The sequence below is a fragment of the Pithys albifrons genome, chromosome 2 (genome assembly GCF_047495875.1).
Source record: "Pithys albifrons albifrons isolate INPA30051 chromosome 2, PitAlb_v1, whole genome shotgun sequence".
NCBI lineage: Eukaryota > Metazoa > Chordata > Aves > Passeriformes > Thamnophilidae > Pithys > Pithys albifrons.
In genome coordinates this window covers 120,809,869-120,832,638 of record NC_092459.1, presented here as the reverse complement: position 1 = coordinate 120,832,638, position 22,770 = coordinate 120,809,869, and the positions used below count along the sequence as shown (strand labels likewise).

At 54.7% G+C, this 22,770-nt stretch overlaps 1 protein-coding gene across 8 annotated transcripts in view; it reads right to left on the bottom strand.

The window, feature by feature from the left end:
• DTNB (dystrobrevin beta) overlaps positions 1 to 22,770 on the bottom strand; it is a 150,040-nt gene that overhangs the window by 58,318 nt on the left and 68,952 nt on the right. For all 8 annotated transcript variants that reach the window (XM_071547650.1, XM_071547654.1, XM_071547648.1 and 5 more), the window contains 4 exons: positions 17,361 to 17,450; positions 11,850 to 11,937; positions 3,157 to 3,242; positions 1,208 to 1,321 (listed from right to left, as the gene is read on the bottom strand). In XM_071547650.1, coding sequence (XP_071403751.1) covers positions 1,208 to 1,321; positions 3,157 to 3,242; positions 11,850 to 11,937; positions 17,361 to 17,450 — 378 coding nt within the window. The remainder of the gene's footprint in view (positions 1 to 1,207; positions 1,322 to 3,156; positions 3,243 to 11,849; positions 11,938 to 17,360; positions 17,451 to 22,770) is intronic.

The window sequence follows — 22,770 nt, the reverse complement described above, 5'->3', positions numbered from 1 at the left end:
ACCTGTTAATGAGTGAGGGCTGGTGGTGGGAAAGCTGATGCTTGTGTAGCACCAGGGAGCCTCCGTGTGAGATACTACAGACAGAATCCCAGGATCTCTGAGGCTGGAAAAGTCCTCCAGGATCACACAGAGTCCACCCTGTGCCCGATGCCCACCTTGGCAAAGCCCTCCCAGCCCATGGAGCCCACCCTGTGCCCAATGCCCACCTTGGCAAAGCCCTCCCAGCCCATGGAGCCCACCCTGTGCCCAATGCCCACCTTGGCAAAGCCCTCCCAGCCCATGGAGCCCACCCTGTGCCCGATGCCCACCTTGGAAAAGCCCTCCCAGCCCATGGAGCCCACCCTGTGCCCGATGCCCACCTTGGCAAAGCCCTCCCAGCCCATGGAGCCCACCCTGTGCCCGATGCCCACCTTGTCCCCCAGCCCAGACCACTCAGTGCCACGGCCAGTCCTGCCTTGGGCACCTCCAGGGCTGGGCACTCCAAACCTCCCTGGGCAGCCCCTGCCAGGGCCTGACCACCCTTTCCAGCAACCAATTCCTCCTCCTGTGCCCCCTGCCCCAGCCTGAGGCCGTGCCCTCTCCTCCTGTCCCTGTGCCCTGGGGCACAGCCCGACCCCCTGTCCCGGCTCCCCCCTCCTGGCAGGGATTGCAGAGCCAGAAGGTGCCCCCTGAGCCTCCTTTGCTCCAGGCTGAGCCCCCCCAGCTCCCTCAGCCCCTCCTGCTGCTCCAGCCCCTTCCCAGCTCCGCTCCCTGCCCTGCACACGCTGCAGCCCCTCCGGGTGTCTCTTGGCTGAGGGCCCAGAACTGCCCCAGCCCTGGAGGTGTCTCAGCAGTGCAAACTCAGCCACAGAGGTTTTGCAGGTGGTTCTCCAGCTCTGGATGTGTCTGGAGGTCTGAACTTTGGGGGTTTCTCTGACTAATCAAAATACTGATATTTGCCTGCAGCTCTGCTCCTTTGGCCAAGAAATGATGAGCAGTTAATGCCATTTCTGCCAGATCTTCCTGTTGGTTTCTTCTTTACAAACACTTTTCTGAACTACACAAACAGAAGTGGTTTTATTTACTTCTAAAGCCACTTAAAGGCCAAGTTGCTGACACATTCTCCAGAACTCAGCATTTAAATGACCTGCCAGGCTGCCCAGAGCTGCCTCCCCCAGCACCCCCAGCCCTGGTGCCCCACCAACCCCAGCCCAGGCATTTCTGTTACCGTAAGAGCCTGAGCTCAGCCAGCAACGTTGGGTTCTGCTGGGCCTTCTCAGGGGTGGGTTGAGAGGCTTGTTCATGTTCCAGCCTGAGCCGCTGAATTTCCTGGAGTATCTCCCTGTGGAAATGACAGAGGGGAGACGAAAGAAGGAAAAGGTCAGTCTCTGCTCTGCTCCTAAACACTCTTACAGCCCCTGAGGCACTTTCTGTCAGTCCCAGCCTAAGCACAGAAGTTTTGCTCATGTGTGGCTGGCACAGACTCACACCCAAGACAGGTAAGTTGGACAGACACAGGAATTGCTGCAAGACATAGAAAATTTATTGCTTAATAAGTATGAAATCACTCATTGCAATGTCTCTCCAAACCCTTCCACACACAGAACGGGCTCAGAGACTTCCAAGAGGACAAAAGCTCCATGTTCAGCACAACCTGCCTGGCAGGTGCTGCAGAAGGGCCTGGAGTGGCACCACAGGATCTGCCAGTTCCAGTCAGCTCCCCACTCACACTCCTGAGGGCTCTGAGAAGGGCAGCAGGAATAAGGAGAGTAACAGTTCATTGGAACAGAGACAACCCCTGGAGTCTCCCCAGCACAACAACTGAGGTCACTGTCCTGCACAGCCAGAGGGAGAGAACACTGAACCCACGGCCAAGGACCCCCTATTGCAGTGGGAATGAAACCCCTCTGAGAGTGGAGGTTTTCAGCTCCAGGTCTCCTTCCCTGCTCCTCCATGAAACTGCTGAGCTGCTCTCCTGGCAGAGCTTCACACCAGCACTGATTGAGATCTCCCTTATCTGGGATCTCCAGGAATAATTCCAAATACCTGCAAGGTCTCTTGGTGGAATATTGAAGCTACAGCAGTGCCAGGATTGAGCTGCTCCTGCTCTCCAGGAACTGGTTCTCTTCCAAACTACCCCTGAGCAGTGTTTTTGCCCAGAGTGCTGAGGGTGCCCTGGCACAGGGCTGTGCAGGCAGCAGGATCACACAGCTGGGCACAGGGAGACCAGAGCACAGATACGAGGAGAGCCTGGAGAGGATCCACAGGTGACCCTCTGGAGCAAGAAAACTCCTATGATTTGTGTGGGAAGGGACTTTAGAGCTCATCCCATTCCACACCCTGCCATGGGCAGGGACACCTTCCCCTATCCCAGGTTGCTCCAAGCCATGTCCAGCCTAGCCTTGGACACTCCCAGGGATGGAGCAGCCACAGCTGCTCTGCCCAACCTGTGCCAGGGCCTGCCCACCCTCACAGACAGGAATTCCTTCCCAATATCCTACTTAACCTTCCCTCTGGCAATGGGAAGCCATTCCCTGTGTCCTGTCCCTCCAGCCCTTGTCCCCAGTCCCTCTCCAGCTCTCCTGGAGCCCCTTCAGGCCCTGCCAGGGGCTCTCAGGTGTCCCTGGAGCCTTCTCTTCTCCAGGTGACCCCCCCAGCTCTCCCAGCCTGGCTCCAAAGGGGCTCCAGCCCTGCAGCATCTCTGGGGCCTCCTCTGGCCTGGCTGCAGCAGCTCCACGTCCTTGTGCTGTTGTTGCCCAGGGCTGGGGCAGCTCTGCAGGGTTTGGGGTCTGCCCTGAGGGGGCACAGGGGCACAATCCCCCCTGTCCTGCTGTGGGACCAGCCCAGGGCACTGGGGGGGTTCCTGGGCTCAGAGTCCTGACCCTGAGGGTTGCTGGTTGTGCAGACAGGAGAGAAACGGGCTCTGGATGCTCAGTGTAGGTCAAGAACATTTTAAGATTAGTGGAGAAGAGCAACCCACTCCCTGGGGAACAGACAGGGTAGCTCCATCCCCATCCACAATTAATTGATGTTAATGACTAACTAATCAGTTAATGAGGCATCCACCCTTCAACAAAAGATCTGGGTAAACAGTCTGGTTAATGTGATACAAAGGGTTCCCAAGAACAAAGCCCAGGGATGGTTCCCATCACAAAGGGGATCAAAGCCTGTTGGTACCTGTTCTTGTTCTCCAGCTCTGCTATCAGCTGCCGCTGCTGCTTGTTGGCATCGAAGCTGAACCCCAGGTCTGCGGGCGGGCGGGGCTGCGGGAGAAACACGGCACAGTCACGGCATAGTCCTTACCTTGGGGCAGGTCAGGCTCTGCATCCAGCCCAGCTCCAGCCTGACAGACCAGGCTGCAGGGCTGGCACAGCTCTGGGCACAGCTCTGGGACACAGCGAGGGCTGGCACAGCTCTGGGACACGGCAAGGGCTGGCACAGCTCTGGGCACAGCTCTGGGACACGGCGAGGGCTGGCACAGCTCTGGGCACAGCTCTGGGACACGGCGAGGGCTGGCACAGCTCTGGGCACAGCTCTGGGACACAGCGAGGGCTGGCACAGCTATGGGACACGGCAAGGGCTGGCACAGCTCTGGGACACGGCAAGGGCTGGCACAGCTCTGGGACATGGCAAGGGCTGGCACAGCTCTGGGCACAGCTCTGGGACACGGTAAGGGCTGGCACAGCTCTGGGACACGGCCAGGGCTGGCACAGCTCTGGGCACAGCTCTGGGACACGGCCAGGGCTGGCACAGCTCTGGGACATGGCAAGGGCTGGCACAGCTCTGGGACACGGCAAAGGCTGGACACAGCTCTGGGACACGGCAAGGGCTGGCACAGCTCTGGGACACGGCCAGGGCTGGCACAGCTCTGGGACATGGCAAGGGCTGGCACAGCTCTGGGCACAGCTCTGGGACACGGCGAGGGCTGGCACAGCTATGGGACATGGCAAGGGCTGGCACAGCTCTGGGCACAGCTCTGGGACATGGCAAGGGCTGGCACAGCTCTGGGACACGGCAAGGGCTGGCACAGCTCTGGGACACAGAGCAGGTTCTTGGAACCCCCTGGCTCACTGAAGGCCAAGAAACACCATCCATGGAAAGGAACAATATCCACAGACATTAAATGTAAACATGGTCACTGCCTCTGGAAACAGGGACATTTTACCATCATTGCCCCATCCCTGGAAGTGCCCAAGGCAAGGCTGGATGGGGCTGGCAGCAACCTGGGACAGTGGAAGGTGTCCCTGCCCATGGCAGGGCGTGGAAAGAGATAAAGTGTGAGGTGTCCCTGAGATGTGTAAATACCATTGTGGGCTTCTGGTATTTCTTCAGTGAATGAACCCTGGAACCCTGAGCAGCTGTGCCAGGGCTGGACTAACTGCAGTCCCTGCTCTCATTTCTGTCCAGCACTTTATTAAAACCAAATTGTAACTTTCATCACCTTGGAAGAGTTTGGTGTGTCTGGGACTGTGATGGCAAAATCCATTATTCTTGTAAATCCAGGGGCAGAATCCATTCTCACATTTGCATGTTACTATTTATTCTGAGGGGGGTACCTGCCCTCCCTGTGAAGTTGTGTGTGGTTTTTAAAACCTCTGCCCTTAGAAGCAATAAACCCAACCCAAGCCCTTCATTTACCAGTCAGCACTCCTGTGTCTGCACTCCATCTCCCCAGGCAGGGCTGAATGACTTGTGCCTGCCAAGATTTATGGCTGTAATTCCATGCTTTAAAAGCCCCCAGGTTCAGCCCCTGCCTGCTCAGCAGCTCTGAACTCCAGGGATGTTTCCCTTTGCTACTCCACTCCTACAAGGGCCTTTTACTACAGAGTGCAAAGACCTGCTGGGAGACAACAGTGCAAGTCAAAATTACTAAAAAAACCCCACCCCAACAACTCAACTTCTGCTGAATACTCAACAGCTCTGAGATTATCCAAATGGCAAGGGCCTGTTTCCTGGAAGCAACAAAATCCATATGATGGTCATAAAATCTACTTAGAATCCTTCATATCACACAGGCCCAGTGAAACCTGTGCACTGTAATTTAGTTTTCCTGTGAACTGGCCATTAATCCAGAAAGTGAGCCATGCTGGAATTGCAGTCAGGAATCAAAGAGTATCCCCAGCTGGAGGGATCCCCAAGGATTGCTGACTCCAGCTCCCTGCTGGAGTGGTATTTGCCATCAGGAGCATTCCCACTCACCTGCCCTACCCCAGTTTGGGGTGACAGAAGGGGGTTTAATGACAGGGTATAATCAAGCCCCCCACAGTCAGTTTGGCAGCCACTGCACTTCTCATCACCCTGATCTGGAAGAAACTGTGAAAGACCAGCAAAGCTTGAGTCTCCTGGGCATCAGATTCCAGGTTCCTTGGTGCAAGACCTCCTGGTGTCATGGAAAGTCTGGGCCAGCACTGCAGCTGCCCATCCCCGTGGGCTCTGCATGATCAACAGGCAAAGAAGAGGCATCAAATCACAAAAATGGTTCATTTAACTGGTTTGTCAAGGAGAAGAAGAAATGACCCAAGAACCAAACTGCAGATTTGTCTAAGAGGAAATCTGGTTTACTCATTCTTCATTTAAAATTATGTATTCAATAATGCCTAAAACCTGAAAAAGAAGTTACATGGGGGGAATACTCTGACTGTTATTTAGGCTGTGGGCAGCTTTCAGGAGATGAGATGAGATGATCACAGGCTTTTAGCAGTGCCTGACACTGAGGGAAGAGCAACCACAGAGTTTGCAAAAAACAGCAACGTGGGCAAGAACCTCATTACTGTAACTCATCCACAAAACTCAACCTAATTACCCACTCAGCCATAATTGAGTATCAGCTTGTATTTATGAGGTGCTTGTGGCTGCCCCCACAGCGGCGCTGCCCAGCCCAGCACGGGGTTCCTGCAGGGGGGTCACTGCCCACCCTGTCACTGGGGAGCAACGGGCACACCTGGAAGGGGCACACTTGGGAAGGGCACACCTGGAAGGGGCACACCTGGAACTGGCACACCTGGAAGGGGCACACCTGGAAGGGGCACACCTGGAACAGGTACACCTGGAAGGGGCACACCTGGAAGGGGCACACCTGGAATGGACACACCTGGAAGGGGCACACCTGGAACTGGCACACCTGGAACTGGCACACCTGGAATGGGCACACCTGGAAGGGGCACACCTGGAATGGACACACCTGGAACTGGCACACCTGGAACTGGCACACCTGGAAGGGGCACACCTGGAAGGGGCACACCTGGAACTGGCACACCTGGAACTGGCACACCTGGAATGGGCACACCTGGAAGGGGCACACCTGGAACGGGCACACCTGGAATGGGCACACCTGGAATGGGCACATCTGGAAGGGGCACACCTGGAACAGGCATACTTGGAACTGGCACACTTGGAAGGGGCACACGTGGAAGGGCACATGTGGAAGGGGCACACTTGGAATGGGCACACCTGGAAGGGGCACACCTGGAACTGGCACATCTGGAACGGGCACACCTGGAATGGGCACACCTGGAACGGGCACACTTGGAACTGGCACACCTGGAAGGGGCACACCTGGAATGGGCACACCTGGAAGGGGCACACCTGGAAGGGGCACACCTGGAATGGGCACATCTGGAAGGGGCACACCTGGCTGTGCCTGGACACACCAACCTGTGCCTGTACCTGTCCGGGGGAACCAGGAGAAATCCCACAGGATCACCTGCATTCAAGTGATCAGGTACCACTGGGGTGGGACCTGACACGGGTGTGGGTTTTGGAGGGGAGAGCAGCCAAGGAGGCTGGGGATGCAGGAGAGCTGTTCCAGTCCCCCTTTTATCAAAAAGATGATGTTTGACAGGAAACAGCAGGTTGTTCCTCCCCTCGGGCTGCCAATCCCAGCAAAGCAGCAGAGGGAGACAAAGGGATGAAGTTGTGCTCCTGAACGTTGTGATTTAACTGAAGTTGGGCAGTTCTCTCCCAGTCCCCTCACCTTACCCACCCAGTCAGCTCCTGCCCTTCCCTCTCCGGCTCCAGCCACTGTTTGGGGCCACAGCTCTGCCAGAGCAGATGGGCAGGGCCAGCACTGCCCTGAGCACTCAGAGTCAGCAGAAGGGATGTTCTGTCTGCAGAGTGGCTCGAGGGAACCAGAGCAGCTCAGTCAGAGCTCTGTGAGTGGACACAGCCCAGGCTGCACATCCTGCCCACGTGCCATCGGCTGCTCCTGCACTGCGGAGTGTGGCACGGATGCCCTGGCACCGAGGCTGCCTCTGCCTCCTCCTCCTCCTCCTCCTCCTCCTCCTCCTCCTCCTCCTCCTCCTCCTCCTCCTCCTCCTCCTCCTCCTCCTCCTCCTCCTCCTCCCCAGTCACTGCCCTTCCTTAACAACACGCAGACTTGGATTTCAATAATTAACTCTCAGATCTGCCTCAGATGATTTTCTCCCAGTCAGACATGGAGCCTTTTCCCTCCACACGTCCATGGGGTATTTGCACTCACGTGGGGAGTGACGTGGCACGGAACAGCCCTGCAGAAACAGCTCCAGCGTTTCAGCTACTGGAGAGAGGGCAGAAAGGGATGGGCCGAGTCAGACCCACAGCCACACTGTTCCAAGGGCAATTCCCAGTGACCACACTGTTCCAAGGACAATTCCCAGGCACCACACTGCTCCAAGGACAATTCCTAGTGACCACACTGCTCCAAGGACAATTCCCAGTGACCACACTGCTCCAAGGACAATTCCCAGGCACCACACTGCCTGATGGGCAATTCCCAGTGACCACACTGCTCCAAGGACAATTCCCAGGCACCACACTGCCTGATGGGCAATTCCCAGTGACCACACTGCTCCAAGGACAATTCCCAGGCACCACACTGTTCCAAGGACAATTCCCAGTGACCACACTGCTCCAAGGACAATTCCCAGGCACCACACTGCTCCAAGGACAATTCCCAGTGACCACACTGTCCTGTGGGCAATTCCCAGTGACCACACTGTCCCATGGGCAATTCCCAGTGACCACACTGCTCCAAGGACAATTCCCAGGCACCACACAGTCCCATGGGCAATTCCCAGTGACCACACTGCTCCAAGGACAATTCCCAGGCACCACACAGTCCCATGGGCAATTCCCAGTGACCACACTGCTCCAAGGACAATTCCCAGTGGCCACACTGTTCCAAGGGCAATTCCCAGTGACCACACTGCTCCAAGGACAATTCCCAGTGACCACACTATCCTATGGGCAATTCCCAGGCACCACACTGCTCCAAGGACAATTCCCAGTGGCCACACTGTCCCATGGGCAGTTCCCAGTGTCCACTGTGATGACTTCAAAGGAAAGAGTAAGAATCTTTGCACCAGGCTGCTGGAGTATGAACAGTGTGTCCCTGGGACCCTCTGCCTTTCCAGCAGTCAGAGCATGTTAACAAATAAAGCACATCCCATCTGACAGGCAGGGCTGGAGAGGACAGCACGAAATAATTCTGTTCATATCAGCCTCCCTCAAGTGTTCCCAGCAGATACTGGTCTATCTTGCTTCTAAAATCTCCACTGACAAATACTCCATAAATCTTTTGTGGGTTTTTTTCCCCTTTTCACTTTCATTAAGGTCCAGATTCACAGTAAATTACAGGTGGGAAGGAAGCTCTGGAGGTTTCCAGTCCATGCTCCAGGTTGCTCAAGAACTCCTCATTGAGCTTTGAACATCTCCAAAGAAGGAAACCCCAGTTCTTCTCTGGCCAACCTCCTGGCCAACCATATTTGACCATTATCATGGTGATAAAAGATTTTAACATACAGTTGGAATTCCCTTTCTGGCAGCTTCTGTTTCTGCTGCCTGTTGTCCCTTCCCTGAAGGGCTCTATGGTGGGGTGGCCTTGGCTGTGGGAGGGCTGGCCCCAAACCAGACTCAGCCTCCCCCTGTGTGGTGTCACCAGGATCAGCCCCGGGCTCTGCTCAACCTTGTGAGAATTTCTGCAGCCTGGCCAGGTCTCTGCAGTCACTGCCAGGGAGCTCCAGTGACATCCAAGTTACCTGTGACCTGCTTTTCATAGGAGCTTGGCATGGTTTGGGTGGGAAGGGACCTCAAAGCCCATCCAGTCCCACCCCCTGCCATGGGCAGGGACACCTTTCACTATTCCAGGTTGCTCCAGGTCCCATCCAACCTGGCCTTGGACACTTCCAGGGATCCAGGGGCAGCCACAGCTTCTCTGGGCAACCTGTGCCAGGCACTCACCACCCTCACTGGGGAGGAATTCCTTTCTGTGCTCCATACCCAATATACTCAATGAGCATTTTCTCCTACTGGATTTCCAAGATGTTTATTCTATTGGGGGTTTCAGTTGATGTTTCCCATTTTAATTCCATATGGAATGAAAAAATTGCTCTGTTTTGTTTTGGAGTTTCCCAGCCTGCCCTTCACTCCTGTCTCTCTGTGTTAATGTTGCAAGAAGAATATTGATAAAAACACAATTGTGGCTGAAACATCTGAGCTCTTTCATTCTCCAGAGGCAGCCAATCCCCAGCAGTGAGACCTGAGGACATGGCACGTTGTCCCCATGGACATGGACATGTCACACTGTCCCAGAGCTCAGGGGGATGTTCCCCCCTCAAGCTGCAATGGCCAACTTGGACAAGGAAGGAGGATTTCCATGGATCAGAAATACTGGGAAGCTGCCATGAAGCAAAGCCCTTTGAACTCGGATTCCTTCAGAACATAAAAATCCCTCCATTTCAGCTGATTGGCATTTCTGGGCTGGAAATAAACAGTGCAGCCAGTAAATAACTTCAGATTCCTGGTGGCTGAGCTCCAGGTGCAGTGGAAACTGTTGTGCCTCCTTCCTCCTTTCCCTACCCCTGTCAGTGCCTGGCACTGCTCTGGCATCTGCCCTTCCATGGCACTCATGTGGGTGCAAAACAGCAGGAATTTGTCACAGCACTCTGAAAAGCCTCAGTGAACTCCAAGTGCTGCTCTGTACACCCAAATAATTGATTCATTTTTGACCCCCTCCAGAATCAATGGACACACGAGCAGGCTGAGGTGAGTCACAGGTTTTTAAACCATCAGGTTCTTTCAGGACCAGTTTGTGACTCCTGAGCTTTCATAACACTTCGTTTCTACCACAGAAAGTCAAGTCATGAGTAAGAATTGTTCCACCACCTTCCAGCGTGACAGTGATTCAGCACTTACTGTCTCATTAAACAACTTGAATTTTACATGATTACATGGAAATTTCCTCCTTTTGCCTCCAAACCTGAAACTTGGCACTTCATCACTTTAATATTTCAACCTGACTGTAGTCCTGGTGACTGGAATGGTTTGGGACTGCAACTCTACCCTTGGACAGAGGTGTGGGAACTGCCAGTTAGAAATGTTTGAAAAGCATAACTCTGTTTTGATTAATGTTTGACAGAAATATCTGCTCACATCCCTCTGCCAAAGGCAGGTTATGGGCTGAACACACTCTGAAGGAAATTCTGGAATGTGGGAGATGGTTCCTGGAAACTCTGCTCTCCTTCCCTATGGATAAATAATCTCCCCATCCAGGCAGTCTGAAAATACTCCATGGAATTTCGGGAAATTCTTATTATTCTCCTGTAGCAACTTCTGTTAGAGTAGGATTTGTTTAAAATGGGTTGTGTGTTTCCATTTTCTACAAGAAACTGCACACACAGAAAGCACCTTCCTTTCCCTCTCTCAGGCTCCTCCCTCTGGAATAAACACACTTGCCAACATTTGCTCCATGATGTGTTTTCCTCAGGTATCCACACATTTATCTCCTCTCTGGCCTAAGCAGGACTAATCTGCTTATTCCCTCAGCTCCTCTGACCTCATTTCGGATCATCTGTGCTCTGGTTTCCCACCCCATTTCCCTGCTCCTGCTGGAACAGGGCACTGAGTGCTGCTGGACACACCAAACTGACCCTTCCCTGCAGCTGGGAATGGAGCTCCCAGTCCATCCCAGCCCAGCTCCTTCCCTGCAGCCCTGGGAATGGAGCTCCCAGTCAGTGCCAGCCCAGCTCCTTCCCTGCAGCTGGGAATGGAGCTCCCAGTCCATCCCAGCCCAGCTCCTTCCCTGCAGCCCTGGGAATGGAGCTCCCAGTCAGTGCCAGCCCAGCTCCTTCCCTGTAGCTGGGAATGGAGCTCCCAGTCAGTGCCAGCCCAGCTCCTTCCCTGTAGCTGGGAATGGAGCTCCCAGTCAGTGTCAGCCCAGCTCCTTCCCTGTAGCTGGGAATGGAGCTCCCAGTCAGTGTCAGCCCAGCTCCTTCCCTGCAGCTGGGAATGGAGCTCCCAGTCCAGAATGGAGCTCCCAGTCAGTGCCAGCCCAGCTCCTTCCCTGCAGCTGGGAATGGAGCTCCCAGTCCAGAATGGAGCTCCCAGTCAGTGCCAGCCTAGCTCCTTCCCTGCAGCCCTGGGAATGGAGCTCCCAGTCCAGAATGGAGCTCCCAGTCAGTGCCAGCCCAGCTCCTTCCCTGCAGCCCTGGGAATGGAGCTCCCAGTCCAGCCCAGCCCAGCTCCTTCCCTGCAGCCCTGGGAATGGAGCTCCCAGTCAGTGCCAGCCCAGCTCCTTCCCTGCAGCCCTGGGAATGGAGCTCCCAGTCCAGAATGGAGCTCCCAGTCAGTGCCAGCCCAGCTCCTTCCCTGCAGCCCTGGGAATGGAGCTCCCAGTCCATCCCAGCCCAGCTCCTTCCCTGCAGCCCTGGGAATGGAGCTCCCAGTCCATCCCAGCCCAGCTCCTTCCCTGCAGCCCTGGGAATGGAGCTCCCAGTCAGTGCCAGCCCAGCTCCTTCCCTGCAGCCCTGGGAATGGAGCTCCCAGTCCAGAATGGAGCTCCCAGTCCGTCCCAGCCCAGCTCCCCTCCCTCTCCCAGACCAGGGGCAGTCACTTACAGCAGTGCCGGCCTCGGCGGCGAGTCTGGCGGCGTACCTGGCGATCAGCCGGTGCTCCTCGTCCAGGCGCCCGGGGCTGTCCAGGGCACTGCCAAAACACCACCATCAGAGCCTGCCCTGGCACAGAGACAGTGCCAGCCAAGGGCAGGTCCCACTGAACAGCCCACACCAGGTCCCAGTGGAACAGCCCACACCACTCCCTGTCCATTCCCACAGCAGGGACTGCTCTCCAGGCTTTCTGCTGGGCAGTGTCTGCCCCAGGACTCACAGGTTCCAGTTTTAATGTACTACATGGATTTGGTTTAGGCACAGATTGAATTTGTTTCTGAGGAGCTTGTCTGTAAACCCTCTTGGTTATTTGAGGTCAACAGGGGCCAATAACCCAGTGACACAGGAGGAGAGCTTTTTCCTTGGGGGATGTAGGATGATGAGTGTCCAAGACAGGATGATTCCCATGAGGAAGAGCAGAGGGAACCATTGTGACTTGAGAAGGACCCTCTGTCAATGCTGAGCAGCATTGACTGAAATGCAAACACACCCTGTAAGTCAGCCTGAGCTACACCTGACTCACAAACACCTCACAACACCCGTGGTATAAAGTGTAGGAATTTGAGATTTGGTCCTTCACATCTCAGCTCCAGAGGGTCCCACAGCTCCAGCTGCCTCCTGTTGCCAGGCTGGATGGGGTTTGGAACAACCTGGGCTAGTGGAAGGTGTCCTTGCCCATGGGGGGATGGAACTGGAAGAGCCTGAAGGTCCCTTCCCACCCAACCCAGTTCAAGATTCCATGGATGCCTCACACAGGCTGCAGCTGCCCTGGAAATGCTGCTGAAATAGATATTAGGAGTCATTTCCAATAGTCAGCAGCAGCAGTGACAGCACCCTGAGGTGACAGGGAAAGGGACACAGAGGCAGGAAACACAGAGAGAGCAGAGGAGACAGATCCCAGGGTGGGAAAGGAAAGGCAGCAGCTGGATCTGGCTCACACTCAGCACGAGCATCGTCCCTCTGTGCATGTGCATCATCCACAGGATTAACCCAGTCAGGGAACAGAGTCAGTGCCCCCAGTGCTGAGGCAGCTCCTGCTGCCCCCAAACAATTCTCTTTTTAACTATAAACACACTGAGGGACAAAGGGTGATTTTGGGGTTGTAGAAATTGAAAGCAGCCAATGCTGAGATCGATTCCCAGCTGGATTTGGTGCCACAGTGGCTTTGCCACAAGGAACCAGGAGGGGAATTGCAAATGAAAGAGCAGCTCTTTAAGTCAACATCCACCCATTGGGTTTGGGAGCTGCTGGTTGTCCCAGTGCTGTGCTGAGATGTCTTATCCCACATCCCCTGCAAAGGGAACCACTGGATCAATTACAGAAACCAAACTGTCATTATTTGGAACAGCCAGGATTAGTGTGGGAATGAGGAATGTGCTTCCAGTGGCCACACAGCTTTCCCAATGATATCCTGAGGTTCCAGGTGGGATCCATGGACAGCCCAGGGTGGTACCTGAGGGTGCCCCAGGGAAATTCAGGGGCACCATCACCACAGGCAGCAGCAAATTAAACCAGACACAGACCAGGTGCACCACAAAAGCTTCTTCCAGCCCACATTCACACCTCAGAAAATAATTTGCATTTCTTTAAGCTTCATCTCCAGGATTTGTTTCCTTTAGTCACAGACCCAAATGTATGCTGGGAACATGATGGTTATTTTAAAATGGAGATTTAATTCCATTGCATTACACCCAATTTAACAACTTGAACCCTTTCAAGACTCTGAAGCTTGCCAGGTGCTGTGTGTGGTTCACCAGGTGCTGTGTGTGGTTCACCAGGTGATGTTTTGATTTGCCAGGTGCTGTGTGTGGTTTGCCAGGTGCTGTGTGTGGTTTGCCAGGTGATGTTTTGGTTTCCCAGGTGCTGTGTGTGGTTTTCCAGGTGCTGTGTGTGGTTTGCCAGGTGCTGTGTTTGGTTTGCCAGGTGCTGTTTGGTTTCCCAGGTGCTGTTTGGTTTGCCAGGTGATGTTTTGGTTTGCCAGGTGCTGTGGGTGGTTTGCCAGGTGCTGTGGGTGGTTTCCCAGGTGCTGTGAGTGGTTTGCCAGGTGATGTTTTGGTTTGCCAGGTGCTGTGGGTGGTTTCCCAGGTGCTGTGGGTGGTTTGCCAGGTGCTGTGGGTGGTTTGCCAGGTGCTCTGGGTGGTTTCCCAGGTGCTGTGGGTGGTTTGCCAGGTGCTGTGGTGGGATGGCCCAGCCCCTGGGCTGCATTGCACAGACACACAAGCCCAACTGACAGGATGGGCTGTGATGAGCACACACTGCACGAGCAGGACCCTGAGCTCAGCCTGGCTGATCCAGACCTGGAGACACCCAAGTGCCCAGAGCAGAGGAAGGAGCTGCAGAAAGGAGAGTTAAACCAGTGGAAAAACAGATTTAAGAAAAGAAAAACTAGAGCCTTTACATGAGGCTTCAGGAACTTCACAGATGCCTTCACACTGAATACTTGTCCCAAATACTTTCTGTTAAGGAGAACAATCTTCCCCATCCCACATTCTGAACTCAAAGCTGCTTTTCTTCAGCTTTCCTTGGCAATTTTGTCAGTACAAGTTTTTCCCTGCTTTTGTAAGAGATCACTCCATCCCTTCCATCCTTTCCATAATCTGATATCTCCTAATACCTCTCCCAACTCCCAGAACTACAACCTCTTATTATTGAAGTGAAATACAAAATAGTTATTGACAATTTCTTGCTTTCCTGAAAAAAACCCATAATTTATGAAAAAAGAATAATCCTTTGTTGTTTGCTTTTAGAAATATTTTGCAGATGACAAAGAAGTGGAGTTCAAGTCCATTTCCTGGTCAGGTTGCTCCAAGCCCTGTCCAGCCTGGCCTTGGACACTCCCAGGGATGGGGCAGTCACAGCTTCTCTGCCCAACCTGTGCCAGGGCCTGCCCACCCTCCCAGCCACCAATTCCTTCCCAATATCCCATCTAACCTTCCCCCTGGCACTGGGAAGCCATTCCCTGTGTCCTGTCCCTCCCTCCCTTGTCCCCAGTCCCTCTCCAGCTCTCCTGGAGCCCCTTCAGGCCCTGCCAGGGGCTCTCAGGTGTTCCCCCCAGAGCCTTCTCTTCTCCAATCTGAACATTCCCAGCAGTCACGAACAGGAAAGGGAGGAAAGGGCAAGAATAAGCCCAGAGCTCAGATGGGAGGAGGGAACACGAGTCAGAGTTCAGAGGTCTCTACAGCAGCAGAATTTTGGAGAGGGGATGTACAGAATTCCCTGTCTTAAAAATAGTGTCCCAGGTGGTTTGGCCCATTTTGACAACATTGAGCTCCTTACACAGCAATTCCACAGTCAATCCCTGAGCTCTCCCACTTATTCCTTGGGAGCTGCAGGTTATGGCTGCATGTGGGTGACACTGATCCAAGAACAGAATCCTGGAATCCCAGAATGGTTTGGGTGGGAAGGACCTTAAAGCCCATCCAGTCCCACCCCCTGCCATGGGCAGGGACACCTCCCACTACCCCAGGGTGCTCCAAGCCCTGTCCAGCCTGGCCTTGATGGGAAGGTCTGACTAAGGGAGGCTTCAACACACACCCTGGGGCCATTTGGGTCTGTCACAGCAGCTCTGGGACAGTGGACAGAGCCAAACCCAGTGGAGGGCACAGGAGGGTGATGTGGTGGGGATTTCAGGGCTGTCTGCAGGCTCTGCCCTCCAGGGCCACGCTGGCACAGCCCTGGGATGCCTGGAGGAGCCAGGGAAGGAAATGGAATTGGCTTAGGATGGGCCTGACATAATAATAACAACTTGTTCTGTGCCAGGGGAGGTGCCTGAGCCAGCTCAGCAGTGACGGTGACACGTGGCAGTCACACAGAGATGGATGCAGGGGGACATGGGGGGGGAATCATCCCCCCAACACTGAGCTGGGCTTGGGATCTCATGGAATCATGTCCTGCAAAATGGGGCAAAGGCAGGTGGTGGAGAGAAGGGCTGAGAAAGCTGTGCCCTGCTGCCAAATACCAACCCAAAACTGAGCTTGGACAACCCAAATGTGGGCGGGGATGGGTGTGAGAAAAGATGGTACATCATGTAATGGCTTCCACTGCCACAGGGCAGGGACAGATGGGAGACTGGGAAGGAATTCCTGGCTGGGAGGGTGGGCAGGCCCCGGCACAGGTGCCCAGAGAAGCTGTGGCTGCCCCATCCCTGGAAGTGTCCAAGGCCAGGTTGGACAGGGTTCATGGAAAGGGGCTGCCCAGGGAGGTTTGGAGTGCCCAGCCCTGGACATGCCCAAGGCAGGACTGGCCGTGGCACTGAGTGCTCTGGGCTGGGGGACAAGGTGGGCATCGGGCACAGGGTGGGCTCCAGGGGCTGGGAGGGCTTTGCCAAGGTGGGCATTGGGCACAGGGTGGGCTCCATGGGCTGGGAGGGCTTTGCCAAGGTGGGCATTGGGCACAGGGTGGGCTCCAGGGGCTGGGAGGGCTTTGCCAACCCAAATGATTCTGGGATTCACAGCATTCCAATCTGTTGTACTCTCTTCAGGATGCTCCATAAGCATCTTAAAGAGAGACTCCTTTGTATCTCCCAATCCAGTGATTGCAGTAACTGGGTGAAGGCCACAGTCTGAAATTCCTTGGGTTTCATTGTTTTGTGGAAAACATTTTGGGCTCTCAGTTCCTGCAGGTGAGGGCAGTGATCCACTCCCAGGAAAAGCTTGCCTTTCCCAGGAGCTGCTCTTCATTCCCACAGCAGTGGAATGTGAATTTCTGCAGGACAGAGTGATGAAATAGGTCTCTAAAAATGTTATCCAGAGGGTGAAAACATGGATGGAGCAAGCACATCCAGCTCCCAGATCACTAAACCTCCCTTTCCTTCCAGCCCAGCTGGCTCTGTAAAGGCACAGTGGGACAGGGAACCCCCTGGCTGTGTCCTGGGATGAAACAGGAGCGCTGAGTTTTGGGGCTTCAGGGTGAAATCTCTCTGCATAGACAGAGCCATGAAATATAAATGTGCACAAATACCAAAGCTGAGATAAAAGGAATTAATTCTTCAAGGCATTAACACTATTTTGGGGAAAAGAAACGGTTGCATTGAGCAGGTGATGGTGTGGGGTTGGAAGAGCCTGTTCAAGAACAAAGGCAGGGACAGGAGGGCACTGTGGGGGGGTGTGGGGTGGGGGTGAAGACCAGGAGGAGCAAGGACAGGTACGAGTGACAGGACAGTGCTGGCCATGAGCTGGCTGGGAAAGAAATTTAGGAAGAAAATTAGTTTCCTGCTGGTGAAAGAGAAGATTTCAGAACAGGCATGGAGAGAAAAACTAATTAATTAAGCCCTTTGGGACGATGTCACTGGGTGTATGTAGAGGGAGGGCAACAGGGTGGGGATGGACACCAAGCCATCCCTTCCAGGAGAGTGCAGGGAGCACTGGTGGGTTTCCCTCCCTTCGCCAGCAGCGGCCCAAGGCCCGTGCATGGCCCCTCCCTGGCACTGCCCTGGCACTGCCCCGGCACTGCCCTGGCACTGACCGTGCCCCGCGCCGCAGCCGCCTCACGTAGGTGGCAATCAGGGAGTGCTCGTCGGCCACCGCGCCGGGGCAATCCGGGCTGGGCTGGGACCTGGCAGGGAGGGAGGCAGAGAGCAGAGAGAGCACAAGGTGAATACACAGCACAGGGCACCACATGGGCACCAAACAAACGGGGATGAACCAAAACAAACACGGGAGGCCTCAAGAGTGGAAACGTCCCCTCACCAGTCACGTGCCGAGGACACCTGGGAATGATGGAACACAGGCCAGAGGGACCCCTGGGGATGTCTAAGCATGGGAAGGGGCTGCCCAGGGGGGTGGAGGAGTCCCCATCCCTGCAGGTGTCCAAGGAACATTTCACAGAATCCCAGAGGTTGGAAAAGCCCTCCCAGCCCATGGAGCCCATCCTGTGCCCGATGCCCACCTTGGCAAAGCCCTCCAGCCCACAGAGCCCACCCTGTGCCCAATGCCCACCTTGGCAAAGCCCTCCCAGCCCATGGAGCCCACCCTGTGCCCGATGCCCACCTTGGCAAAGCCCTCCCAGCCCATGGAGCCCACCCTGTGCCCAGTGCCCACCTTGGCAAAGCCCTCCCAGCCCATGGAGCCCACCCTGTGCCCGATGCCCACCTTGGCAAAGCCCTCCCAGCCCATGGAGCCCACCCTGTGCCCAATGCCCACCTTGGCAAAGCCCTCCCAGCCCATGGAGCCCATCCTGTGCCCAATGCCCACCTTGGCAAAGCCCTCCCAGCCCATGGAGCCCACCCTGTGCCCGATGCCCACCTTGGCAAAGCCCTCCCAGCCCATGGAGCCCACCCTGTGCCCGATGCCCACCTTGGCAAAGCCCTCCCAGCCCATGGAGCCCACTCTGTGCCCGATGCCCACCTTGTCCCCCAGCCCAGAGCACTCAGTGCCATGGCCAGTCCTGCCTTGGGCACCTGCAGGGCTGGGCACTCCAAACCTCCCTGGGCAGCCCCTGCCAGGGCCTGACCACCCTTTCCATGAACATCCCTTCCTGCAGAAAGCAGCCCCCAGAGCCCCAAACCACACCTGCTGCAGCTTCAGCACTGTGTCTAAAACCAGACCTAACAGTGCCCAGGCTCCTTCTCTCATAACAGAGATCCACCAAAAATATGTGAGGAGAGTGATAAAATCTAACAAATGGTTGGCAAGGCCAGTGCTGCCCCTGACAGGGACTGGTCACATGATGTATTCTCTTCTTTGGTTTGAGAGGACTCAGAACAATAAAGCTGCTGCAGTTTTGATTATTTCTATGAACAGAGATCAGTTGCAGGAAATATTCGTCAGAAGAAATACAGAACTATAACTAAATAAGTAGTAAATAGCTCTTTGTGCAGTCCAACCAACAGGTGCTGATTTCTGCCACACTCACAACAGCAGGATCTGGGAGAATGGGGCAGAACCCTGGGAAAATGCAGCAAAATGGTTGTTTTTTCAGCCCAGACACTGCACCCAAGGACACAACATTCCCCTCTCCACCCAGAGGGTGATACAGTGACTGCACCAATGGGTTCCCCAGTCCAGGAGGAGGGTGGTGGCAGGAATCCCTCTGCTGTCCCACCTGGAATGGGCCTGTGCAGAGGAGGCATCTCCAACAGGAGGAAATGAACAGTCCTGTGCAGATGTGAGATCCACTCATCACCTAAGAAATGGTTCCTGGGCAGATGTCACTATTATTTTAGCATCATCACACCTGTCATGCCTGTCAGGTACTCCAGACACTCTTCCACTTCATCACCTGCAGTTAATTCCTCCCACACACATGCCCAGGAAGTTTTCCCTTCAGGAGCCTTTGATAAATGTGGCATTTACTGCTTTCACCACCAGCAGACTGAGACAAGGCAAACAGAACTCACATTTTCAGACACACAGACCCTTTTCTTCTCTCTTATGTGCAGCAACATGTCAGGGGCGTCTGCCAGGAGCAGAGCAAGGCCTTATAAAGAAGAGCTAAAATGGAATTACCCATGTGGAGCCCCCCAGGCAAACAGCAGCCTGTGGAATCAGGGCTTTGTGATGGGGAGACTGAACATGAACCAGCACAAGGAGGAATTCTCAGGCAAACCACTGGCAAGAGCTGAGAAGCTTCATTTGAGATGTTTTATAGCAGGGGCATTCCTGCAACCACCACAGACTGCAAGAGCCTTCCCATTCTGACTCACTCCAAGGGCTCTCCTGGGAAGGAGAAAGCCTGGGAGAAATGGTGGGCAGGGGGTGGAACAGTGACCCCAGGCCCAGCCTGGTGCAGAGGCTGCCCCTGGAGAGTCCCAGTCCCCCCTGCACAGTCCCAGTATGACACTGGTGTGAGACTGTTCCCTGCAAGACACAAACTGAGCAATTCTGAGCTGGGAACTGATCCCGTGGGATCCCACCTGACATGTGCTCCCTCTGGGAGGAAAATATTGATGTTTTCCTCCTCTGACTGCAATTTTCCTACTGGTGTTGCACCCACATACCAGCAGATTCACCCAGGCCACATTTACCTTGTTGATTTATGCAAATACCATATGGGACAGTGTCAAGAGCTTTATGAGTCAGTCCATGCTCAATTAGTGCTCCCCCTCCTTCCCAAGGCCTCCCACCCAGGAGGAATCACCCACTTCCATTCTCTGACACGATTTGTTCTCCACAGGGAGATGGCAGCTATTTTTATTCCTACCCTTCTATGTGGGCACAGACATTGTTTTATAACATGATCAGGAAGCTGAACAATCCATCCCTTGGACCTTCAGAGAGACATTTCAGCCAAACTACTCCTTGTAGAGCCTGAGGAGAGAAACAGCAACACTGTCCCTTGGCACCACCACAGCCCCTCTCACCTTCCTGCATGTTCTAATAATTCAGACAGAGCCACAGAATGACACATGGCTTGGGTGGGAAGGGACCTTCAACATCATTTAATTCCAAGCCCTTTGCCATGGCAGGGACACCTCCCACCAGCCCAGGGTGCTCCAAGCCCTGTCCAGCCCGGCCTTGGACACTCCCAGGGCTGGGGCAGCCACAGCTGCTCTGCCCAACCTGTGCCAGGGCCTGCCCACCCTCACAGACAGGAATTCCATCCCAATATCCCACCCAGCCCTGCCCTCTGGCACTGGGAAGCCATTCCCTGTGTCCTGTCCCTCCCTCCCTTGTCCCCAGTCCCTCTCCAGCTCTCCTGGAGCCCCTTCAGGCCCTGCCAGGGGCTCTCAGGTGTCCCTGGAGCCTTCTCTTCTCCAGGTGACCCCCCAGCTCTCCCAGCTTGGCTCCAGGGGCTGACACCACACTAAGGACAAACCCCCATGTCCCCCCTGACTGAGCCAACTGAATCCTTCATTACATCTTGGGTTTGAGGGATATTTCCCACACTTTTCATGCCTCAACAGCCACCAAACACAAATGCAGGTTACAGCAGCAAAGCAATAACCAAGAGAGAGCAAGAAATAAAGGCAACCACAGTGGCCTGAGGGAGGGCAGTGATCATGAGTGAGAGGAGAAGAACAAGCCCAGAGGAGCCAGCCCAGAGCTGCAGGGCACGCTCCTCATCCTGCCCTGGGGTGCTGCTTTGGCTCGGGGTGCCCAGAACATGCCCCCACACATCAGGCAGTGGGGCCTGGGAGGTTTCTTGGCTCCTGCCCTGAGTTTCCCACACTGAGACTTGGCTCTGCCTCTTTACAAGCAACTCAATGAATTACTGAGGGACTTAAATGGTGCCTTTGGTGTCTTAATCTAATTTCTGTTCTGAAAACCAAGCAGAAATGCCAAGTAAAAGAGACAATTTGTTTTAAATCCTGTAATTTACATCAAGAAATCCCTGCAAGTTTCTATTATGCTGGCTTGCACCTTGGGAACTCTTTAGAGGACTGCCCAGTGCTGCCCTGGCTCCAGGGAAGGGCAGGAGCTCTGGAGGAGCTGCCAGGATGCAGCCCAGAGGGGTCTCCTGCTTCCTGCCACGCTGCTGTGCCCCCTGACTGACTGAAAGGGATGGCAAGGTCAGGAAGGACAATCACCCCACTGTGTGCAGGACAGATGACAGAATTCAGCTGAGTAATTTGGGAAGCAGAGCCTGGCTCTGCCTGACCAGATCACACAGTGATGGCATCTGGCTGGAGGAATTAACTCCCAGGGAAGGCACCACATTCCAGGGAATCACACAGAATCCGTGAATGGTGGAGTGCCAGCCCTGGAGGTGCCCAAGGCAGGACTGGCCATGGCACTCAGTGCTCTGGGCTGGGGGACAAGGTGGGCATCGGGCACAGGCTGCACTTGATAATCCTGGAGGTTTATTCCAACCCAAATGCCTGTGACTCTCTGATTCCAGCATGGCCCAACAGGCCTGTGACAGCAGCTGGATTGCAGTAAAGTTGTTGGAAAAACCATCATGAGCCAGCAGGAGGAAGAACTGGAATGAATAAAGGTTATTGCTTTGGTGGATGGCTGTGGCATCAACTGCAGCAGCACTGCTGGGCACAGGGACACCCACGGGAGAGGGGAAGGAGCTGGGCTGGGCTGTGTGACACAGACACAGCAGGAAGGGTCAGAAGATGCCACCAAAGCATCCTGAGGGTGAAGCAGAGTGACCCTGCCCACAGGGCCTGTCTCTCCTCTTCCCCCCAGCCATGCCCCACTGCCTGCAGGGTGAGTCTGAGCCTTCCACATCCACAGGGCACCCAAGAGCTCTTTTAGAGTTAACCACATGTTTTCCTCTTGATTTTGGATTTTAGGACCTCTCAGGAGCAGTGCACAAACACCCCAACTGTTCCCCTTGCAGCTGCTTTGGGGCCATTTTCCCTCCCCACCAATCCCCACCAGAGGCAGGTTCCCCCACCCACCTCCTGCTGACAGGGCAGCACCCAAGGGATTGGGCACCACAGTTACAAACAAACACCCCCAGGCACCTCCACCTAAACAACACTCACTGAAACACCGACTTTTTGTCTGAAGTAGCCGGGAGGCACCTCCCACCCTCCCTCCTCCTGGCTGCCTCTCCCTCTCTTTCATCATCCCTGCTGAGCACCATCACCCCTGAGCTGGGAACTCCCCTGTCTCTGACAAAGAGGTATTTTTATCCCTTTTCTAAAAATAAAGCCTGTTTTGGTGTCAGGTAGGTCTATCTAGAGCACAATGGGATGTATTATGACTCATGGCATGACCAACCTGGCTCCACCTCCCCAGCAGCCCAGGCAGGGCTGGCTCTTGAACAATCCCCAAAATATTTCTGGGGCTAAAACTATGAGCTAAAAAGGCTCTGGGATCTCCAGAGGTCACAGAAGTCAAGGAAGCAGAAGAGAACAGGAATGTGTTCCACCTGTGTCCAATCAAAGGGCAGAGTGGGCAGTGACAGGAATGTCACCCACTCCCAGGTGGAACTGGGGACTGCCCAGGGAGGAGATGTTGGAGAGATGAGTGTGGGCATG